Source organism: Mustelus asterias, chromosome 1, assembly GCF_964213995.1.
Source record: "Mustelus asterias chromosome 1, sMusAst1.hap1.1, whole genome shotgun sequence".
Taxonomy (NCBI): Eukaryota; Metazoa; Chordata; class Chondrichthyes; order Carcharhiniformes; family Triakidae; genus Mustelus; species Mustelus asterias.
The window spans coordinates 11,752,200-11,775,255 of NC_135801.1; the positions used below are offsets into that span (position 1 = coordinate 11,752,200).

Genomic DNA, 23,056 nt, shown 5'->3' on the forward strand with positions numbered 1-23,056 from the left:
TGTGAATTACTCCAGTTTTCCTGCGAATTCGACACTCAGGATTTTTTTGGGAGAGTTCCGCCCTTCGTGTCTGTAAAACATTTCAGTCCGGTTTTTCCCCTGCCCTCATTCTCACATCTGCCATTTCTCCCCATTTCCCTTTTTCCACCATCTTTCTCTCTTTTGCTTTGTCTCATTCTCCCTCTCTCATTATTTCTTCTGAATCTTACCATCTCCCTCTTTCCCAATGTTTCTCTTCGTTCTATCTCTCAGGATTTTTCTCCATCTGCCATCCTGTTCTCTCTCTTTCACATTCTCTCTCTCGCTCTGCTGCTATTCTTCTTTATTTTGTCCCTTTTAACATTCTCTCGTCACAAAGATTAGCGCCGACTGCCAGCAGCAGTGGGACGGTTAGGAGGCGGGATAGCTGGGAGGGTGGGATTAGGGGTGTGTTGTGGATGTATGTATGTAAGCGGGTGTGGGGGGGGGGGTGTGTCTGTGGGGCATTTGTGTGTGGGGGTGAGGGTGTGAGTGTGGGGGGATGGGTGTGTGAGGGGTGTGTCTGTGGGGTGTGTGTGGGGGTGTGCGTGTGGGGAGAGGGTGTGTGTGCGGGAGGTGTGCGGAGGTGGGGGGCTGTGTGTTGTGGGGGTGATGTTGGGAGGACGTATGTATAGGGGCATGTGTGTGTCAGGGGGGTGAGTCTGTGGGGGTTGGTGTGTGGGAGGGGGTGTGTGTGTGGGGGTGTGTCTGTGGGGGGTGTGTCTGTGGGGGGGATGTGGGGGATGTGTGTTGTGTGTGGGGGCTGTTGGGAGGGGGGTGGTGTCTGTAGGGGGTGTGTGTGGGGGATGTGTCTGTGGGGGGTCTGTGTCAGGTGGGTGAGTTTGTGGGGGGGTGTTGGAGGGGTGTGTCTTTGTGGGGGGTGTATCTGTAGGTGAGTGAGTCTGCGGAGGGTGTGTTGGAGGGGTGTGTCTGTATGGGGGATGTGTGTTGTGCATGGGGGCTGTTGTGAGGGGGTGTGTGTCTGTAGGGGGTGTATATCTGTAGGGCGATGTGTGTCTGTAGGGGGGTGCGTGTCTGTAGCGGGGTGTGTGTCTGTAGGGGGTGTGTGTCTGTAGGGGTGTGTGTGTGTAGGGAGTGTGTGCGAGGGGGGTGTGTGTCTGTAGGGGGTGTGTGTGAGGGGTGTGTGTGTGGGGTGTGTGTGTGGGGGGGGTGTGTGTGAGGGGGGTGGGTGTCTGTATGGGGGGGTGGGGGGTGTGTGTGTGAGGGGGTGTGTCTGTAGGGGGTGTGTGTCTGTAGGGGGTGTGTGTGTGTGGGGGGGGTGTGGGGGGGTGTCTGTAGGGGGGTGAGTGGGGGAGTGTGTGTCTGTAGGGGGGTGTGTCGGTAGGGGGTGTGTGTCTGTAGGGGTGTGTGTGTGTGGGGGGGGGGTGACTGTAGGGGGGATGTGTCTGTGGGGGGGTGTGTGAGGGGGGTGTGTGTCTGTAGGGGGTGTGTGTCTGTAGGGGTGTGTGTGTCTGTAGGGTGGGGTGTGTGTGTTGGGGGCGTGTGTCTGTCGGGGGTGTGTGTGTGGGGTGTGTGTCTGTTGGGGGAGTGTGTGTGTGAGGGGGGGTGTGTCTGTAGGGGGTGTGTGTGTGTGAGGGGGTGTGTCTGTTGGGGGTGTGTGTGTGTGAGGGGGGTGTGTCTGTAGGGTGTGTGTGTGTGAGGGGGGGGTGTCTGTAGGGGGTGTGTGTCTGTAGGGGTGTGTGTATCTGTAGGGTGGGGTGTGTGTGTGTGAGGGGGGTGTGTCTGTAGGGGGTGTGTGTGTGTGAGGGGGGTGTGTCTGTAGGGGGTGTGTGTGTGTGAGGGGGGTGTGTCTGTTGGGGGTGTGTGTGTGTGAGGGGGGGTGTGTCTGTTGGGGGTGTGTGTGTGTGTGGGGGGGGTGGCTGTAGGGTGTGTGTGTGTGTGAGGGGGGGGTGTCTGTAGGGGGTGTGTGAGGGGGGGTGTGTCTGTAGGGGGTGTGTGTGTGAGGGGGGGGTGTCTGTAGGGGGTGTGTGTGAGGGGTGTGTCTGTGGGTGGGGGGGGGGGGTGTGTTGGGAGGGAGTGGTTCACCTTCCTCACTGCTTCAACAGAGCAACTCAAACTCAAACCTCTCCTATTTATTGCTGCAACTCTCCACACACTTGACAGAGGGGAAGCGAACCCTCCCACTGCAACATCTGCTCTCCAGCACAGAGAGAGAGAGGGGAAAGTGGCAGCATTGAATGCACCCAGCACAGGATCCCTGACACCGCAGCCAGGGCAGGAACACTGAAGTTGGGGGTCACTCCTCCAGAGAACGGGAATTTACCCAGCGGATTACACCTCCCCTCAGGAGCAGGAGAGAGCTGCGAAGGATTTGGAGAGGGTGAGAGCAGGCACTTAGAGCACCGAGCCTGCTGTGTCCGGAGGCAAGCCAGCACTGGGGAGCCTTTCCCCGGGGAGCAGACAGCAACCTGAGCCGCCGCTGGATCGGGAGACGGAGAGGGATTATAATGAGGGGCTCGCTGCTCCAGTTGTTGGCCATGTCCGCATTTTATTTCTGTGTCACAGCAGAGGAAAGCGACAGGAGCCGGTAAGAGGGAGAAACTCAGAGAGACATTCCCTGTAACACTGGAGATAGAATGAAAATATAAATCATATCCATTCACTATATCCTCTGTATTTTTATTAGCATGCATTTTTTTCTTTGTGAACTTTATACCCAAATTAAATCAAATTATACACCGTTTAATGCAGTGTAACACCTGCTCTGTTTGACAGTGGAATGTTCGAGGAAATGTCCCATGGCGTTTCATTTCATTTCAAAGCATTTTTTAAACATTTTTTAAAAGAATAACCAAGGAGGATAAATCTCACTCGCTGTCTCGGGTAGAGGGGGAAACGTGCGCCCAATCTCAGATGGCTGAAATTAAATGCTGTCAGACACTCAGGCACCCGTTTTGCTTTTCAAGTCGGTGCTTGTGCGATGTTGCGGTTCCAGGGAGAATGCAACAGTTCATTATCCGTGTGCCCCGCAGCTTCTCCGGGCGCGCCGGCTCCACTTGGACAAGAAGTGTGCCAGGGAGCGGAGTGTGGTCTCCTCCCAATCCCTGATTCAATCACCATCTCCCCCCGCCCCCACCCCAAAAAAATACACCGTGCCTGAACATCACACAGCACTGCAGGAGGCCATTCGGCCCGATGCTGGCTCTTCCCATTCATAGCGAATAGGAATAGACCATTCAGCCCCTCGAAGTTTCATTCTGATCTGTATCTCAGCTCCATTCAACCGTCATGGTTCCATAACACTCTCCCTCCCCATTTTCCCCCCTCCCCATTTCCCCCCTCCCCATTTTCCCCCTTCCCATTTTCCCCCTTCCCATTCCCCCCCCCCATTTTCCCCCTCCCCATTTTCCCCCTTCCAGACTCCTCCCCTCCTCCAGATTCCTCCCACCCACCCCAATTTCTCCCACCCACCCCGATTTCTCCCCACCCCCTGATTTCTCCCCACCAGAATCCCCCCAGATGTCCCCCACCAGGATCCCCCAGATTCCTCGCAAATTTTCCCCCAGATTCTGCCCCCAGATTCCCCCCCACCAGATTCCCCCAGGTCCCCCACATTCTGCCCAGATACCCCCCAGATTTCCCCCACCAGAATCCCTCCAGATTTTCCCCACCAGGATCCCCCCAGATTTCCCCCACCAGGATCCCCCCAGACTCCCCCACCGATTTCCCTCCCACCCCCAGATTTCCCCCCCACCCCCAGATTCCTGCCCAACTTTCCCCATAGCTGTGGAAACATTTCCTTTTTTAAGCAGAGGTTGAGATTACCTCAGGCAGTGCATTCAAGATCACAACAACTCACTGCGTTAAATATCTTCACTTCTCTTCCCTCCCCAACAACCAACTCAAGAACAGCTTCTTCCCTGCTGCCATCAGACTTTTGAATGGACTTACCTCGCACTAGGTTGATCTTTCTCTACACCCGAGCTATGATTGTAACACTACACTCTGCACCCTCTCTTCATTCATGATGAACGGTATGCTTTGTCTGTATAGTGTGCAAGCAGCAATACTTTTCACTGTATACTAATACATGTGACAATAATAAATCAAATCAAAATTATTTTCCTTCACTGACGTCTTGCCAGTGGGAATTGTTTCTGCTAATGTATCCCATAACCCCCCCCAAAATTATAGAAACTCTACAGTACAGAAGGAGGCCATTCGGCCCATCGAGTCTGCACCGACAACAATCCCACCCAGGCCCTATTTCCGTAACTCCACATATTTACCTCGTTAATCCCTCTAATCTACACATCCCGGGACACTAAGAGGCAATTTAGCACGGCCAATCCACCTAATCTGGGCACCTTTGGACTGTGGGAGGAAACCGGAGCACCCGGAGGAAACCCACGCAGACACGCAGAGAACGTGCATGCTCCACACAGACAGTGACCCAAGCCGGGAATCGAACCCAGGTCCCTGGAGCTGAGAGGCAGCAGTGCTAACCACTGTGCTGCCATGTTGCCCGCATGGTCCAGAATTAGTACAGGTGGAGCTAGGCACCCGCACCCTGCACACCCTTAACATCACTGCTTGCAATCTTTCGATTTGTATCTGTGCCTCTCCTTCTCTCAGCTTCCTGACCAGGTTCTGACTTTGTTTTGTGTTCAGGGTCCGCAAGCGTCGGGCTATATTGGGAGGGATGTGCAGCTACGGGCGTCGGATGGACTGCTGCTGGGGATGGAACCGGCACCCTTGGGGCCAGTGTCAACGTGAGTACCGCAATCTGCCAGCATGGGGCTTTTACACTCACAGCTGGGGCTATTAAATACAGCTGGGGGCTTTTAGACTCACAGCTGGGGGCTTTCACACTCACAGCTGGGGGCTTTCAGAGTCACAGCTGGGGGCTTTTAGACTCAGAGCTGGGGGCTTTTAGACTCAGAGCTGGGGCTTTTTGGACTCAGAGCTGGGGGCTTTTAGATTCACAGCTGGGGCTTTTTACACTCAGAGCTGGGGGCTTTTAGACTCAGAGCTGGGGGCTTTTAGACTCACAGCTGGGGCTTTTTACACTCAGAGCTGGGGGCTTTTAGACTCAGAGCTGGGGGCTTTTAGACTCAGAGCTGGGGGCTTTTAGACTCAGAGCTGGGGGCTTTTAGACTCAGAGCTGGGGGCTTTTAGACTCCGAGCTGGGGCTTTTTACACTCAGAGCTGGGGGCTTTTAGACTCAGAGCTGGGGGCTTTTAGACTCAGAGCTGGGGGCTTTTAGACTCACAGCTAGGGGCTTTTAGACTCAGAGCTGGGGGCTTTTAAATACAAGTGGGGCCATTATGCACATAGGTAAGCTTATAAATACAACTGGGGCTTTTACACAACCTCAGGATTTTTGTACACAGCTACTCAAGGGTTTTCAGTCACTGTTAGCTTTCACATACCTGGTATTTGCATACACAGCTGGTTTGGGATTTTGTACACAGGATTATTATACCCCGGGGGCATATAAGGATTGCCAAATGGGGCAATTGCACTAAGTTCTGGCTTGGCAATATTAACAGTTACGTCACTGGGTATTTAAATACCACTGAGGGGTATTTAATCAGCAGCTTCTTTACTCACTGGAAATGAGACTTTTATACAGTGCTGACTGATACACTGGCGATCTAAACACAGCAGGAACTCTTGAACGGAGAGTTTATTAAACAGCAGATGATCAAAGTGACTATTGCACACCATTGGGAGGGACATGCACACACTAGTATATATCGTCTAAATGACTTTGGACAGAGAACTCCCACGCCATTCATTATTACTGTGGAAGGGGTGGGCCTTCTACACAGACCTGGGGCGGGGTGTCTGCACACTGATGATCCTGGTAACGGCAGCAGAGATTTGGATGCGGGGGAGGCACGGTGGCACAGTTTGCACTGCCCTTACAAGTAGAGTAAGGCAGGCAGTGTAGCCATAACCCAAGTTTTTTCCTTTACACGGAGTGGGGCTTTAACTTTCACACAAACCAAAGACCAATGAACATTTACATCTTACCAGAAGTGTTTGCACATTTGCACGGGGAGACGTATACACCACATTAAGGGCTATTGTATTCATTGCCCACTACAGGTGAATATGCTGCTGGCTGGGGCTTTTAGATGCGGATGGCTTTTAGACAATGTTAATTGCTTCTTGCGAAGCCTCGGTGAAGTTTGTGTTTGCACTTGCTTGCTTGTCCCTGTATTCGGGCAGCATTTATATCCTGCTGAGCGCTTGGACCTATGGCAATTTTGCAAATGTCGTTATTGACACTGTAACTAAAATGCATATTACTGTGTGACCTTGAGTACATTTCAGGTTGTTAAGACGAGTTAAACATTCTCGGTATAATTTAAAACTGCATGTCCCCGTGTTCACGAAGTGGCCTGTTTTGAATCGGTGGGACTGAAACATTTGGCTCCGTGCCACACAGATCCTGATAGCGTGCAAATTCCTCCGAGCGAAAAAATAAAATAAAGCAGGTCATTCCTTTCTGCCCCGGCAGCCAGAGCACAGCATCTCTCCCACACTCAGCCCCTGCTGGCGAAGATTTGGTTGTAGTTCACTTCTTTGGCTGCAGGTGGCGGGTTCTTCATAGTCCACCTTGGGACAGGGAGACGGAGGACCCAGTTGGTCCAGTTGAGATTTATGGTTTTAGTTTCAATACCTACAAAAAAAAGCGAGAGAGAGAGAGACAGTGTCTCCAGACAGCCTGTCCCAACGTCGAGGGATCGCGCGGCCAATTCTCTTGGGGTGAGGGTAAAGTCCTGAGAAACCTGAAGGGAGTGGTGAACAAGTTGTCATTGAGTGTTCCAGCACAGAGGGAGACCATTCGATCCATCGTGCCAGTGTTGGCTTGGTGAAAGAGCTGTCCAATTTCTCCCTTTCGTCTTGCTCTCTCCCCTCCACCCCATAGGCCTGCGTTTTTACTTTTCCTTTTCAGATACACATCCAATTCATTTTTGAAAGATTATTGAACCTGCTTCCACCAACATTTCAGGCAGTGCATTCCACATCATAACTCAGTGCATTAAAAAAAATCTTCTCATATTTCCTCTCGTTCTTTTGCCAATTACATGGAATCTCTGATCTTTGGATACTGACACTCTTGCCAGTGAAAACAGTTTATCCCTGCATACTCTTATCCAAACCCTTCCCAATTGTGAACACCACAATTACATTTCCCTTTAACCATCTCTCTGCTGAAGAGAACAAAGACAGTTTCTCTACTCTTTCCACACAAGAGCAGACCCTCATCCCCATACCAATAATCTCTGCACAATACTTTAGCTGAGTGTTAACCAGTCTTTTAAAAAGATTCAGCGTGACCTCCTTGCTTTTGTTGTCTTTGCCTCCAACTCAACAACCTTATCAACTCCTCCTGCCCCCTCAGAGACGTGTGTGTGTGAACCCCCGTCGCTCATCCTCAGGATTGAGAATTCCCAATGGATAGAAACTGATTGCACGTTTAATTAATTTTCCTGTCCACTACTGGAAACTGAACAGTAAAACATTAAACCCCCTAGCAACAAGGTGGTTTAGAGGCTGCGGAAGGGGGGGTAATACTCCGGGTGCTCTGGTTTCCTCCCACAGTCTGAAAGGCGTGTTGGTTAGGTGCGTTGGCCATGCTAAATTCTCCCTCAGTGTACCCGAACAGGCACCGGAGTGTGGCGACTAGGGGATTTTCACAGTAACTTCATTGCAGGGTTAATGTAAGCCTACTTGTGACACTAATAAATAAATAAACTTAAACTTATATGTAACATGTCTAAAGCCCATTGTTATAATTCAGGTCAGAAACTCCGAAGAGTTTTATGAAGCCCGCCTGGATCATAAGTTTTGTACTTTGAATTTGGCTAGGATAAGCATGATATGTTTCACCTCGGGTATGATTCAACTGACCCACTCGGGAGCTTTTATCAAACAAAGTTTATTTAAGAATATAGTTAACATGTATAGATTTGATCCACTGGAGCAAGCTGAGAGGGGTGATTGAAGGCAGCAGTGCTGGTGAGAGATTAATTGAATTGTTTATTTATTTAATTAGTCAGCTAGTGTGTGTATTTTTTTGGCCTTTACTTTAACAGCAGTTTTTCAAGTTTAAAGTGAAAACTAGAAGTGGGCAGCAAAGGAGTCTGGGAAGGGTTTTTATTTTAACTTTAAAAGTCAGTTACCTGGGAGGTTCCCCCTCATTGATCCACTGGAGCAAGCTGAGAGGGGTGATTGAAGGCAGCAGTGCTGGTGAGAGATTAATTGAATTGTTTATTTATTTAATTAGTCAGCTAGTGTGTGTATTTTTTTGGCCTTTACTTTAACAGCAGTTTTTCAAGTTTAAAGTGAAAACTAGAAGTGGGCAGCAAAGGAGTCTGGGAAGGGTTTTTTAAGCGCGTGAAGTATAAAAGGTAGGCTGCAGTATACAGCGGGCAGCGTCGGGAGCGGGCAGTGGAGTGTGTGGGAAGCAGAGTGTGAGCTATAAGACTTTGGCTCACAGGGCTTAGGCTGAAAGGGCGAGTAGGGGTGAGTTTGAATTCATTTTTGCACTTTCTACCTGGTACTGGCAAGGTATCTAGAGGGGATGGGTGTGCAGGCAGTGCAATGTTCCTCTTGCACTATGTTTGAGGTGAGGGACGACGACAGTGTCCCTACTGATTACACCTGTGGGAAGTGCACCCATCTGCAGCTCCTCCAAAACCGTGTTAGGGAACTGGAGCTGGAGTTGGATGAACTTAGGATCATCAGGGACGCAGAGATGGCCATAGACACAAGCTTTAGGAATACAGTTACTCCGAGGATTGAAAACAGATGGGTGACGGTGAGAGGGGCTGGGAGGAAGCAGTCCGTGCAGGGATCCCCGGTGGTCGTTCCCCTTAGCAACAAGTATTCCGCTTTGGATACGGTTGAGGGGGATGACATACCAGTGGGGAGCCGCAGTGAGAGGATCTCCAGCACTGTGTCCATCTCTGTGGCTCGGGAGGGAAAGGGGGAGAGCGGGAGGGCGATAGTTATTGGGGACTCGTTAGTTAGAGGGATAGATAGGAGGTTCTGTGGCAGCAAAAGAGACTCACGGATGGTATGTTGCCTACCGGATGCCAAGGTCCGTGATGTCTCAGACCGTGTTTTCCAGATTCTGAAGGGGGAGGGGAAACAGTCACAAGTCGTGGTGCACATTGGTACCAATGACATAGGTAAGAGAAGGGACGGGGATTTAAAGCAGGAATTTCTGGAGCTGCGCTGGAAGCTGAGAGCCAAGACGAAACATGTGGTCATCTCTGGTACGTTGCCGGTACCACGTGATAGCGAGTTGAGGAACAGGGAGAGAGTGCAGTTAAATATGTGGTTGCAGGGATGGTGTAGGAGGGAGGGTTTCAGATACGTGGATAATTGGAACACGTTCTGGGGAAGGTGGGACCTGTACAAACAGGACGGGGTGCACCTGAACCAGAGGGGCACCAATATCCTCGGAGGGAAATTTGTTACGGCTCTTCAGGGGGGTTTAAACTAATTTGTCAGGGGAGTGGGAAAGGGAGTTGTAGTCCAGAAGTCAGTGAGGGTGGTGAGGTATTGGGGAAGGTATCAGGGTCAAGGGTGGGTACTGGTAGACAGGAAGGTGGGTTGAAGTGTGTCTACTTCAATGCAAGGAGCATCCGGAACAAGGTAGATGAACTTGGGGCGTGGATTGGTACTTGGGACTACGATGTTGTGGCCATTACGGAGACGTGGGTAGAACAAGGACAGGAATGGTTGTTGGACGTTCCGGGGTATAGATGTTTCACTAAGTGTAGGGAAGCTGGTAAAAGAGGTGGAGGAGTGGCATTGTTAATCAAGGATAGTTTAACGGCTGCGGAAAGGCACTTCGTGGGGGATCTGCACACTGAGGTAATATGGGCTGAAGTTAGAAATAGGAAAGGAGCGGTCACGTTGCTAGGAGTTTACTATAGGCCCCCAAATAGTAATAGAGATGTGGAGGAAGAAATTGCTAAGCAGATTATGGATATGTGTGGGGGTCACAGGGTAGTTGTCATGGGGGACTTTAACTTTCCAAATATTGATTGGAACCTTTGTAGGTCAAATAGTTTGGATGGGGCAGTTTTTGTGCAGTGTGTGCAGGAGGGTTTCCTGACACAATATGTGGATGGGCCGACTAGAGGTGAGGCCACATTGGATTTGGTACTGGGAAATGAACCGGGCCAAGTGTTAGATTTGGTTGTGGGAGAGCAATTTGGAGATAGTGACCACAATTCGGTGTCTTTTGTTATTGCAATGGAGAGGGATAGGGCCGTACGGCAGGGCAAGGTTTACAATTGGGGGAGGGGTAATTATGATGCGATTAGGCAAGAATTAGGGGGCATAAGTTGGGAACAGAAACTGTCAGAGAAAGGAACTAATGAAAAGTGGAACTTTTTCAAGGAACAAATACTGGATGTCCTTGATAGGTATGTTCCTGTCAGGCAGGGAGGAAATGGCCGAGTGAGGGAACCATGGTTCACAAAAGAGGTGGAATGTCTTGTGAAAAGGAAGAGGGAAGCTTATGTAGGGATGAGGAAACAAGGTTCAGATGGCTCGATTGAGGGTTACAAGTTAGCAAGGAATGAGCTGAAAAAGGGGCTTAGGAGAGCTAGGAGGGGACATGAGAAGTCCTTGGCGGGTCGGATCAAGGAAAACCCCAAGGCTTTTTACTCTTATGTGAGGAATAAAAGAATGACCAGGGTGAGGTTAGGGCCGGTCAAGGACAGTAGTGGGAACTTGTGTATGGAGTCAGTAGAGATAGGCGAGGTGATGAATGAATACTTTTCTTCAGTGTTCACCAAGGAGAGGGGCCATGTTTTTGAGGAAGAGAAGGTGTTACAGGCTAATAGGCTGGAGGAAATAGATGTTCGGAGGGAGGATGTCTTGGCAGTTTTGAATAAACTGAAGGTCGATAAGTCCCCTGGGCCTGATGAAATGTATCCTAGGATTCTGTGGGAGGCAAGGGATGAGATTGCAGAGCCTTTGGCGTTGATCTTTGGGTCCTCGCTGTCCACGGGGATGGTGCCAGAGGACTGGAGAATGGCGAATGTTGTTCCTCTGTTTAAGAAAGGGAATAGAAATGAGCCTGGTAATTATAGACCGGTTAGTCTTACTTCGGTGGTTGGTAAATTGATGGAAAGGGTCCTTAGGGATGGGATTTACGACCATTTAGAAAGATGCGGATTAATCCGAGATAGTCAGCACGGATTCGTGAAGGGCAAGTCGTGCCTCACAAATTTGATAGAATTTTTTGAGGAGGTAACTAAGTGTGTTGATGAAGGTAGGGCAGTTGATGTCATATACATGGATTTTAGTAAGGCGTTTGATAAGGTCCCCCATGGTCGGCTTATGATGAAAGTGAGGAGGTGTGGGATAGAGGGAAAGTTGGCCGATTGGATAGGTAACTGGCTGTCTGACCGAAGACAGAGGGTGGTGGTCGATGGAAAATTTTCGGATTGGAGGCAGGTTGCTAGCGGTGTGCCGCAGGGATCAGTGCTTGGTCCTCTGCTCTTTGTGATTTTTATTAATGACTTAGAGGAGGGGGCTGAAGGGTGGATCAGTAAATTTGCTGATGACACCAAGATTGGTGGAGTAGTGGATGAGGTGGAGGGCTGTTGTGGGCTGCAAAGAGACATAGATAGGATGCAAAGCTGGGCTGAAAAATGGCAAATGGAGTTTAACCCTGATAAATGTGAGGTGATTCATTTTGGTAGGACAAATTTAAATGTGGATTACAGGGTCAAAGGTAGGGTTCTGGAGACTGTGGAGGAACAGAGAGATCTTGGGGTCCATATCCACAGATCTCTAAAGGTTGCCAGTCAAGTGGATAGAGCTGTGAAGAAGGCCTATAGTGTGTTAGCTTTTATTAACAGGGGGTTGGAGTTTAAGAGCCGTGGGGTTATGCTGCAACTGTACAGGACCTTGGTGAGACCACATTTGGAATATTGTGTGCAGTTCTGGTCACCTCACTATAAGAAGGATGTGGAAGCGCTGGAAAGAGTGCAGAGGAGATTTACCAGGATGCTGCCTGGTTTGGAGGGTAGGTCATATGAGGAAAGGTTGAGGGAGCTAGGGCTGTTCTCTCTGGAGCGGAGGAGGCTGAGGGGAGACTTAATAGAGGTGTATAAAATGATGAAGGGGACAGATAGAGTGAACGTTCAAAGACTATTTCCTCGGGTGGATGGAGCTATTACAAGGGGGCATAACTATAGGGTTCGTGGTGGGAGATACAGGACGGATATCAGAGGTAGGTTCTTTACGCAGAGAGTGGTTGGGGTGTGGAATGGACTGCCTGCAGTGATAGTGGAGTCAGACACTTTAGAAACATTTAAGCGGTTATTGGATAGGCACATGGAGCACACCAGGATGATAGGGAGTGGGATAGCTTGATCTTGGTTTCAGATAAAGCTCGGCACAACATCGTGGGCCGAAGGGCCTGTTCTGTGCTGTACTGTTCTATGTTCTATGTCTATGTTATAGAAATAAAACTAGCAATAACTTTTATCAGTTATAAACAAAACAACCACAATAATGTATAACCCTTAACAAATATATGTAAAATGTTCCATTCAAACAAAACTTCCCATAGACAATACCCTTTCCACAGATTTAACACAGCAAGGACTAATGCTCGCACGATACTGGAACTGAGTTCTTTGGTTGGAGAATTGAAATCCTGACTTCTCAGCCCTGTAACTTCTAGCAGCACTCTGGACACATCCAGAACAGTTTAGAGTCAGAACAGCTTCTTAGAACACCAGGGAGACTCTCTGGTCAAGCCGCCAACAACAGATTCTCTGCTCCAGGAAGGCAAGAAGTTTTGCTTCCAGCTAACCAGCAGAATTTCCAAAACCAGGGAGAGAGGCAAACACTTCTTTTCAGCTTGATGTCCCTTCTAAAACTAAACTGCTGCCAGCCAAACAGAAAATGAAACTTTAAATTCACTAGGAAGGAAATAAAGCATCCAAAAACCCATGACCTTCCTCCTAACAATGCAGGGTCATAAAAAATCCCAGAGTAAAAATAAACAGCCCCATTTCAGCCATTGAAGTAGCAATAAAAGGACTTCTACAGACAGCCCAGCAACACTGAGAGTTGAGGTTGTGAGCGTTGCAGAGAACATGATTTTTTAAAAAACATCTCTTCAAGGTACACTAATGTCACTCCATCCATTTCACTATCATGGTGGCACAGTGCTTACCACTGCTGCCTCACAGCATCAGGGACCCGGGTTCAATTATGGCCTCGGGTGACTGTCTGTGTAGAGTTTGCACATTCTCTACGTGTCTGCATGGGTTTCCTCCGGGCGTTCCGGTTTCTTCCCACATTCCAAAGGTGAGCAGGTTAGGTGGATTGGTCATGGTAAATTGTCTCCTAGTGTCCCAAGATGTGTAGGTTAGAATAATTAGCCATGGAAAATGTGTGGGGTTACGGGGATAAGGCAGGGGTGAGGGCCTGTGTAAAATACTCTGTCAGAGAGTCAGTGCAGACTCGATGGGCCGAATGGACTCTTTCTGTGCAGTAGGGATTCTATGACTATGATCATATTAGTATTTCACCAAATGGCACTCGTGGCCCTGAAAGACCTGACTCTTCCATTCACATACCCAACAGCAGCGAGGAGTTATGTATCGTTAGATCATACTAGGAGGCCATTTGATCCATCCTACCCCTGCTGGCTTTTTGAAAGAACTAACCAATTAGCCCTACATGTCTGTTCTTTCCCCATATAAGAAGTCTCACAACACCAGGTTAAAGTCCAACAGGTTTATTTGGTAGCAAAAGCCACTAGCTTTCGGAGCGCTGCCCCTTCATCAGGTGAGTGGGAGTTCTGTTTACAAACAGGGCATATAAAGACACAAACTCAATTGACAAAATAATGGTTGGAATGCGAGTCTTTACAGGTAATCAAGTCTTAAAGGTACAGACAATGTGAGTGGAGAGAGGGTTAAGCGCAGGTTAAAGAGATGTGTATTGTCTCCAGCTGGGACAGTTAGTGAGATTTTGCAAGCCCAGGCAAGTTGTGGGGGTTACAGATAGTGTGACATGAACCCAAGATCCCGGTTGAGGCCGTCCTCATGTGTGCGGAACTTGGCTATCAGTCTCTGTTCAGCGACTCTGCGCTGTGGTGTGTTGTGAAGGCCGTCTTGGAGAACGCTTACCTGAAGATCAGAGGCCGAGTGCCCATGACCGCTGAAGTGCTCCCCAACAGGAAGAGAACACTGTTGCCTGGTGATTGTCGAGCGGTGTTCATTCATCTGTTGATGTAGCGGCTGCATGGTCTCCCCAATGTACCATGCCTCGGGACATCCTTTCCTGCAGCGTATCAGGTAGACAACGTTAGCCGAGTTGCAAGAGTATGTACCGTGTGCCTGGTGGTTGGTGTTCTCACGTGAGATGATGGCATCCGTGTCGATGATCCAGCATGTCTTGCAGAGGTTTCTGTGGCAGGGTTGTGTGGTGTCGTGGTCACTGTTCTCCTGAAGGCTGGGTAGTCTGCTGCGGATAATAGTCTGTTTGAAGTTGTGCGATTGTTTGAAGGCAAGAAGTGGGGGTGTGGGGATGGCCTTGGCGAGATGTTCGTCTTCATCAATGACATGTCGAAGGCTCCGGAGAAGATGTCGTAGCTTCTCCACTCCGGGGAAGTACTGGACGACAAAGGGTACTCTCCACCATGTCCCGTGTTTGTCTCCTGAGGAGGTTGGTGCGGTTTTTCGCTGTGGCGCGTCGGAAACTTGAGAAACTCAGCATCATCACCAGCAGCAACCAAGCCTCCCCCGGTACCACAGTAGAAAACAGTATCACTGCAGGAAGTCCATTGTCAACTTGTCGGACTACACACTTCAACCAGATGAAATCGAAGTTCTCAGCCGAGGGCTCAATTTCTGCCCCACCACCAAAATAGACCCCATCAGTCTCGCAGCAGACACAGAGGAATTCATCAGGCGAATGAGGCTGCGGGAGTTCTTCCACAAACCCCAAGAGGCCAACGACGAACACAGTGAGACAGCCAATGAACCGGAACAGCTGACAGAGAGATCTGTGGTGCAGCAACCGAAGAGGAAAGAGTCGAATTGGACTCCTCCGGAAAGCCGCTGTCCTCGACTTGACATGTATGCCCAAGCCATCAGGAGGTGCGTCAAGTCCAGATTCATCAGCCGCATTCACAAGACAGCCCCGAACATCACCCAAGCACAACGCAACGCCATCCGCGCTCTCAAGACCAACCGCAACATTGTCATCAAACCAGCAGACAAAGGAGGCGCCATCGTCATACTGAACAGAACGGATTACTGCAAAGAAGTGTACCGATAACTGAACAACGAGGAACACGACAGACAGTTACCCACAGATCCGACCAAAGAACACACCCATCAACTCAACAGACTGATCAAGACATTTGATCCGGACCTTCACAGCACCCTTCGTGCTCTCATCCCACGTACTCCCCACGTTGGAGATCTCTACTGCCTCCCGAAGATACACAAGGCAAACACACCCAGCCATCCCATCGTATCGGGCAATGGGACCCTGTGTGAGAACCTCTCCGGCTACGTCGAGGGTATCCTGAAACCCATTGTACAAAGAACCCCAGCTTTTGACGCGACACTACGGACTTCCTACAGAAACTCAGCACACCTGGACCAGTTGAATCAGGAGCACTCTTCGTCACAATGGACAGCTCGGCACTCTACATCAGCATCCCCCACGATGATGGCATTGCTGCAACTGCCTCAGTACTCAACGCCGACAACTGCCAATCTCCAGATACAATTTTACAACTCATCCGCTTCGTCCTGGGCCACAATGTCTTCACCTTCAACAACCAGTTCTTCATCCAGACACACGGAACAGCCATGGGGACCAAATTCGCACCTCAATATGCCAACATCTTCATGCACAGGTTCGAACAAGACCTCCTCACCACACAGGACCTTCAAACGATGCTATACACTAGATACATCGATGACATTTTCTTCCTTTGGACTCATGGTGAACAATCACTGAAGCAACTATATGATGACATCAACAAGTTCCATCTCACCATCAGACTCACCATGGACTACTCTCCGGAATCGGTTGCATTCTTGGACACACGCATCTCCATCAAGGACGGTCACCTCAGCACTTCACTGTACCGCAAGCCCACGGATAACTTCATGATGCTCCACTTCTCCACCCTGCACCCGAAACACGTTAAAGAAGCCATCCCCTACGGACAAGCTCTCGGTATACACAGGATCTGCTCAGATGAGGAGGATCGCAACAGACACCTCCAGATGCTGAAAGATGCCCTCATAAGAACAGGATATGGCGCTCGACTCATCAATCAACAGTTCTGACGCACCACAGCGTAAAAGCGCACCGACCACTTCAGAAGACAAAGACGGGACATGGTGGACAGAGTACCCTTCGTCGTCCAGTACTTCCCCGGAGCGGAGAAGCTACGACATCTTCTCCGGAGCTTTCAACATGTCATTGATGAAGACGAACATCTCGCCAAGGCTATCCCCACACCTCCACTTCTTGCCTTCAAACAACTGCACAATCTCAAACAGACCATTGTCCGCAGCAAACTACCCAGCTTTCAGGAGAACAGTGACCACGTCACCACACAACCCTGCCACAGAAACCTCTGCAAGACATGCCGGATCATCGACACGGATGCCATCACCTCACGTGAGAACACCATCCACCAGGTACACGGTACATGCACTTGCAACTCGGCCAACGTTGTCTACCTGATACACTGCAGGAAAGGATGTCCCGAGGCATGGTACATTGAGGAGACCATGCAGACGCTATGTCAATGGATGAATGAACACCGCTCGACAATCACCAGGCAAGACTGTTCTCTTCCTGTTGGGGAACACTTCAGTGGTCACGGGCACTCGGCCTCTGATCTTCGGGTAAGCGTTCTCCAAGGCGGCCTTCACGACACACGACAGCGCAGAGTCACTGAACAGAGACTGATTGCCAAGTTCCGCACACATGAGGACAGCCTCAACCGGGATCTTGGGTTCATGTCACACTATCTGTAACCCCCCACGACTTGCCTGGGCTTGCAAAATCTCACAAACTGTCCTGGCTGGAGACAATACACATCTCTTTAACCTGTGCTTAACCCTCTCTCCACTCACATTGTCTGTACCTTTAAGACTTGATTACCTGTAAAGACTCGCATTCCAACCATTATTTTGTAAATTGAGTTTGTGTCTTTATATGCCTTGTTTGTGAACTGAAATCCCACTCACCTGATGAAGGAGCAGCGCTCCGAAAGCTAGTGGCTTTTGCTACCATATAAACCTGTTGGACTTTAACCTGGTGTTGTGAGACTTCTTACTGTGTTTACCCCAGTCCAACGTCTCCACATTATGACTTTCCCATGTAACAGGGCACTGCCCCTATCACACAGGAGCCAGCCTTTTGACAAGTGAAGGTTAGTTCCATACAATATCATTGAGAAAAACAGTTCTCTGCATGCAACTTAATTTGCCCACTGAAATTGTAGGGGTTATTGTACAGTAATAAGAGGTACAATATATTATCTGGACTAACTCATTTGCTACGAGTCTTCTAATTTCAGACAAAAAGCTCCTTCACTCAGGAGTTTTCACTGTCAATTTCCAGGTCTGGGTTTGTAATCCATAAAATATCAAATGTAGCCCAATAATCTAATTGACTTAAAATTAAAGATTCAGGGAGAATCACAGAATTGTTACTGCGCAGGAGGAGGCTGTTTGGCACATCATTGTCTGCAACAGCTCTCTGATGCACCATCAATCGAGCAAAGACTAGTTTGTATGCAAGAACAAATAGGCTTTTATTAGCAAAAGACTTGGAGCACACCCATGCCGATGAGCTGGTCCAGACTGAGGCAGGGGGGTGGGGAGCAGTCGCCTTTATACCTGGACCAGTGGGGGGAGGAGTTTCAGGTAGGGCCGGCAGGGATGTGTCCAGACATGTCACACACAGAGGCAATAAGCTAACAGTGGTTTACCACATTCTCCAAACAAGCATTATGATTTAGTGCCATTCTCCTGCCTTTTCTCCGTACTCCTGTGCATTGTTTCTATTCAAACAATCATCTGATATCCACTTGAATGCCTCGAATGAACCTGCCTCCACCATACTTCCAGGCTCGTTGTATGAAAAATATGTTTTTCTCACTTCACATTTGCTTCTTTTGCAAATCACCTTAAAATCCGTGCCCTCTCGTTCTCGTTCCTTTTCTGAGCAGAACGGTTTCTCTCTATTTACTCTGTCCAGCCCCCTTATGATTTTGAACATCTCTATCAAATCTCCTCTTGGCTGCCTTCCCTCCAAGGAGAACAGTCCCAACCTCTCCGATCTATCTTCATAGCTGAAGTTTCTCATCCCTGGAACCACTCTTGTAAAGCTCTCTGCTCTTTCTCCAATGTGTACTGCAAGGCTGCCCTATAAGATTTTTCTAGGATACTTCAGAAAGCACAGAAGCTTTGGGCTCCAGCGAATAATAACAGAGGTGGCTGTCATAGAGCATGGGGATGAATTGATACAGTTCGCTTGCTGATAAACTGCAAAGCCTGAGTTCCTCACAGAGACATATTTCACAATGACCAATGCATTTAATTTAACCAGATGGCGGTAAACGCCTGCTTTGGACTGGGCGATTATCATTGAGAATCAGTGAACACCAGGCAGTGGCAGCAAACGCAAACTGACCTCCCCAAGAGAACCAATGTATAACTGGATTGAGAGGCAGGCCAAATGGAGAGAAGCATGCCTGTTTCACAGGCTAGATCCCACTGGCTCATTAATGTGATGGGTTAATTCCGAGTTCCCAGAGTGGTCTTTGACGAACAAAAACAATTCCCTCATGACCCATGTTATGTGTTGCAGAGAGTTTTCAATGTTGTATGTTCTTTTGTGCGTGTCGGTCAGTTTGTCTCTGTGTCTCCGTCTCTGTGTGTGTGTCTCTGTGTGTGTGTGTGTGTGTCTCTGTGTGTGTGTCTCTGTGTGTGTGTGTCTCTGTGTGTGTGTGTCTGTGTGTGTGTGTCTCTGTGTGTGTGTCTCTGTGTGTGTGTCTCTGTGTGTCTGTCTGTTTGTGTCTGTTTGTTGTGTCTGTCTGTGTCTGTGTGTGTGTCTGTCTGTGTGTGTGTGTGTGTCTGTCTGTGTGTGTCTGTGTCTGTCTGTGTGTGTGTGTGAGTGTCTGCCTATGTGTGTAAATGTGTCTGTGTGTGTATATGTGCACTGGAATGTGGCTTATTGACAAAATCAAGGCCAACCTCCTAAAAAGGCTCTGGAATTCTCTGGATATTTGTTTTCCAGCTTTCATCCCGTTAATGCAGAGACTATGTCGAGTAACGTACCCTCTGAAAGGTTAGCTTAACATATTTCTTACAATTTTGTTAACTCGTGGCTTGGAGACAGGGTATGTGAAGAATAGAGTGACTTTGATGACAGGTGTCAGCTGTGGCTCAGTGTTAGTCTTCTTGCCATCAGAGGCTTGTGGGCTCATGTCCCGTTGCAGACTGCAGCATGACATGTTGGAGATACTCCTTAACTGTACTGAGGGTGTGCCATACTGCCAGCGCTGTTGTCTTCTGTTGTTAAACTTGAGACCCTGCCCTGTCCTCATACCACAATAGAAGATATGAGGCAGTGGGGTAGTGGTATTGTCGCTGGACTGGTAATCCAGAGACCCAGCGTAATGCTCTGGGGACCCAAGTTCGAATCCCATCATAGCAGATGGTGATTTTTGAATTCAATACAAAATCGAAGTTAAAAGTTTGATGATGACCATGAAACCATTGTCGATTGTCATAAAAACCCATCTGGTTCACTAATGAGCTTTAGGGAAGGAAATCTGTCGTCCTTACCCGGTCTGGCCTACATGTGACTCCAGACCCACAGCAATGTGGTTGACTCTTAAATGCCCTCAGGGATGGGCAATAAATGTTGGCCCAGGCAGTGACACTCCCGCCCTCATGCAAACATCACTAAAGCAGATAATCTAATCGTTATCACATTGCCACATGTGGGATCTTGCTGTTTACAAATTAGCTGCAGTCTTTCCTACATTTCAACATCTTTGAAAGTACATTGGGTGTTAAGTGCTTTGGGATATCCTGAGGTGCGAAATAAAAGCAAGCTTTTGTTTTTGATGTTGAGACGTAGACAGACGTTGGCTCCTTCTTTTGTGAGCAATAAATTATAACAACATCGGTGTGTTTCATTTGGGGGTTAATATCTTTTCTCCAATTCTAGAGAAAGCTGCACTATCTGATGCAGAGCTCCCTCTGAGATATTCTCAGAGACAGGTTATTAGAGAGAAGTTATCTAGGGTTCCTGTATTAATGGGGCGACCACTTATTATTTGAAACAAATGCTGAGGCTGGGGTGGCACAGTGGTTAGCACTGCTGCCTCACAGCACCAGGGACCCGGGTTCAATTCCCAGCTTGAGTCACTGTCTGTGCGGAGTCTGCATGTTCCCCCCGTGTCTGCGTGGGTTTCCTCCGGGTGCTCCTGTTTCCTCCCACAGTCCGAAGATGTTTATGAAGATGTTTATGAGGAGAGATTGGGTAAACTGGGCTTGTTCTCCCTGGAAAGATGGAGAATGACGGGAGACCTAATAGAGGTGTACAAAATTATGAAGGGTATAGATAGGGTGAACAGTGGGAAGCTTTTTCCCAGGTCGGAGGTGACGATCACGAGGGGTCATGGGCTCAAGGTGAGAGGGGCGAGGTATAACTCAGATATCAGAGGGACGTTTTTTTACACAGAGAGTGGTGGGGGCCTGGAATGCGCTGCCAAGTAGGGTGGTGGAGGCAGACACGCTGGCATCGTTTAAGACTTACCTGGATAGTCACATGATAGTCTGGGAATGGAGGGATACAAACGAATGGTCTAGTTGGACCAATGAGCGGCACAGGCTTGGAGGGCCGAAGGGCCTGTTTCCTGTGCTGTACTGTTCTTTGTTCTTTGTTCTTTTCTTTGTTCTTTGTATGTGTGGGTTAGGTGGATTGGCCATGCTAAATTTCCCCTTAGTGTCAGGGGGATTAGCAGGTAAATATGAGGGGTTACGGGAATAGGGCCTGGGTGGTCAGTGCAGACTCGATGGGCTGAATGGCCTCCGTCTACACTGTAAGGATTCTGTGAATCTCAACAGCGGGACATTATTTGTCACTGTCCTGTCAATGCTGCTCATAATCCCTGGCCACAGCTGTTGTGTCCTGATGACTGCTGGACCACAGGGATGTGTGTTCTGACTTCCAGATACAACACAGCGAATTGAATTGTCCCTGTTCATTCCTGTGAAAATACATTTTTATTTTGAATGCAAAAGTTAGCTCACCATCAAACTGGTCACCAGTGAGTTACGACACTGTTTGGGATGAATGTTATTTTCAAATGCACAGGGCAGTGTACATAGTTGGAACGCTATATCAAAAGGTCAGACTGTTGTTATATAATCGTTTTTGGAGGCCTGATCACTGCCATACATGTGGGGGGAAGGGAAGGGCAACCAGAGGAGAAGATAAAGTCACAAAGTGCGGCACAGTGGTTAGCACTGCTGCCTCACAACACCAGGGATCCAGGTTCGATTTTAGCCTTGGGTAACTGTGTGGAGTTTGCATTTTCTCCCTGTGTCTGCGTGGGTTTCCTCTGATTTCCTCCCACTTCTTCTCACAGTCCAGAGATGTGCAGGTTAGATGGATTGGCCATGCTAAATTGCTCCTTAGTTTCCAAAGGTGTGTAGGTTAGGGGATTTGGCCATGTTAAATTTCTCCTTAGTGTCCCAGGATGTGTAGGTTGTGTGGAGCAGCCATGCTAAATTGCCCCCTTAGTGTCCAAAGATGTGTAAGTTAGGGGAATTGGCCATGTTAAATTTCCCTTTAGTGTCCCAGGATCTGTAGGTTAGGTGGATCGGCCTTGGTAAATGTGCAGGGTTACGGGTTAGGGAGGAGGGGAGGGCCTGTGTGGGATGCTCTTTTGGAGGACCTGTGCAGATCCGATGGGCCGAATGGCCTCTTCCTGCACTGTAGGGATTCCATGGTTATAATTAATGAGCTGAACAGTTTCTTGATAACTCTTTCAGTTTCATTCTGAAGGTATTCTCTGGTCATTCTCTGCCAGGGCCTCTGACTTCTCCCTTCCCCAAAGCGAACTGAAACAGAGCCCGGACAGTAAAAGAAAGATACAGAGAAAGCAGCTGTTTGTTTAACAGCTGTGATTGCCTCATTCCTAACGTTGAGCTTGCTGTGCCCAGCCAGTTGTGCGGGTGGTTTAGCGGGCACTGTTCCTCTTTCAGGGTGAGGTGTTTTCTCAGCATGTGCGATGGTTGCAAGTTAAACGTGGGAATCATCCAAGCGGAATCCAGGAGCTGCTGTGAGAATGGCCCGTTTTCTAAATGCAAACCTTTCATTAGTTTGAGGCTTATTTGTTCATCTTCTGTGATTCAAGCGTGGGATATTGAATAAACATTAGACCAGACCACCGTGAAGTAAATCCCCTGCACAATGGAGGTTCCAAAATGACAAAAGGAAATAAATACACTATCTAACTCCCCCCTACGCCCTCCCAATCTCCAGTAAACCTGTCTTTGGGAACTGTACAAAGGATGTGTAATGAGAGAACGTGCAACGTAGGATAACCATGCCCAGCCTTTCCATCGAATCTTACCCGGAGGTGCTGCCGTGGTACAGTTCGAAGTCTAACAACACCAGGTTAGAGTCCAACAGGTTTGTTTGGTAGCAAAAGCCACTAGCTTTCGGAACAGGCTGTTCCTTCGTCAGGTGGGTGGGAGTTCTGATCACAAACAGGTCGGCACTGTTTGTGCCCTGTTTGTGATCAGAACTCCCGCGCACCTGACGAACAGCCTGTTCCGAAAGCTGGTGGCTTTTGCTACCAAATACACCTGCTGGGCTTTAACCTGGTGTTGTTAGACTTCTTACTGCGTTTACCCCAGTCCAACGCCAGCATCTCCACACCGTGGTACAGTTCCACAGGGGAAGGATGCTCCTGTGTGCTTTTGCCCAACTGGCTGTTCCGCTGGCTGGTGAG

The 23,056-nt window shown here is 48.9% G+C and overlaps 1 protein-coding gene across 5 annotated transcripts in view; it reads left to right on the forward strand.

Annotated features, from left to right (window-relative positions):
• Nucleotides 1–1,896: 1,896 nt before the first annotated feature.
• The window catches only part of npnta (nephronectin a), a 76,486-nt gene continuing 55,326 nt past the window's right edge, over nt 1,897–23,056 (forward strand). For 2 of the 5 annotated variants that reach the window (XM_078209277.1, XM_078209295.1), the window contains exons 1-3: nt 2,194–2,566; nt 4,651–4,751; nt 19,321–19,371. In XM_078209277.1, coding sequence (XP_078065403.1) covers nt 2,487–2,566; nt 4,651–4,751; nt 19,321–19,371 — 232 coding nt within the window. In that variant the 5' untranslated portion in view covers nt 2,194–2,486. Of the gene's footprint in view, nt 2,567–4,650; nt 4,752–19,320; nt 19,372–23,056 lie in introns of all 5 variants that reach the window. The other 3 variants (XM_078209268.1, XM_078209286.1, XM_078209305.1) reach the window with 3 other exon arrangements.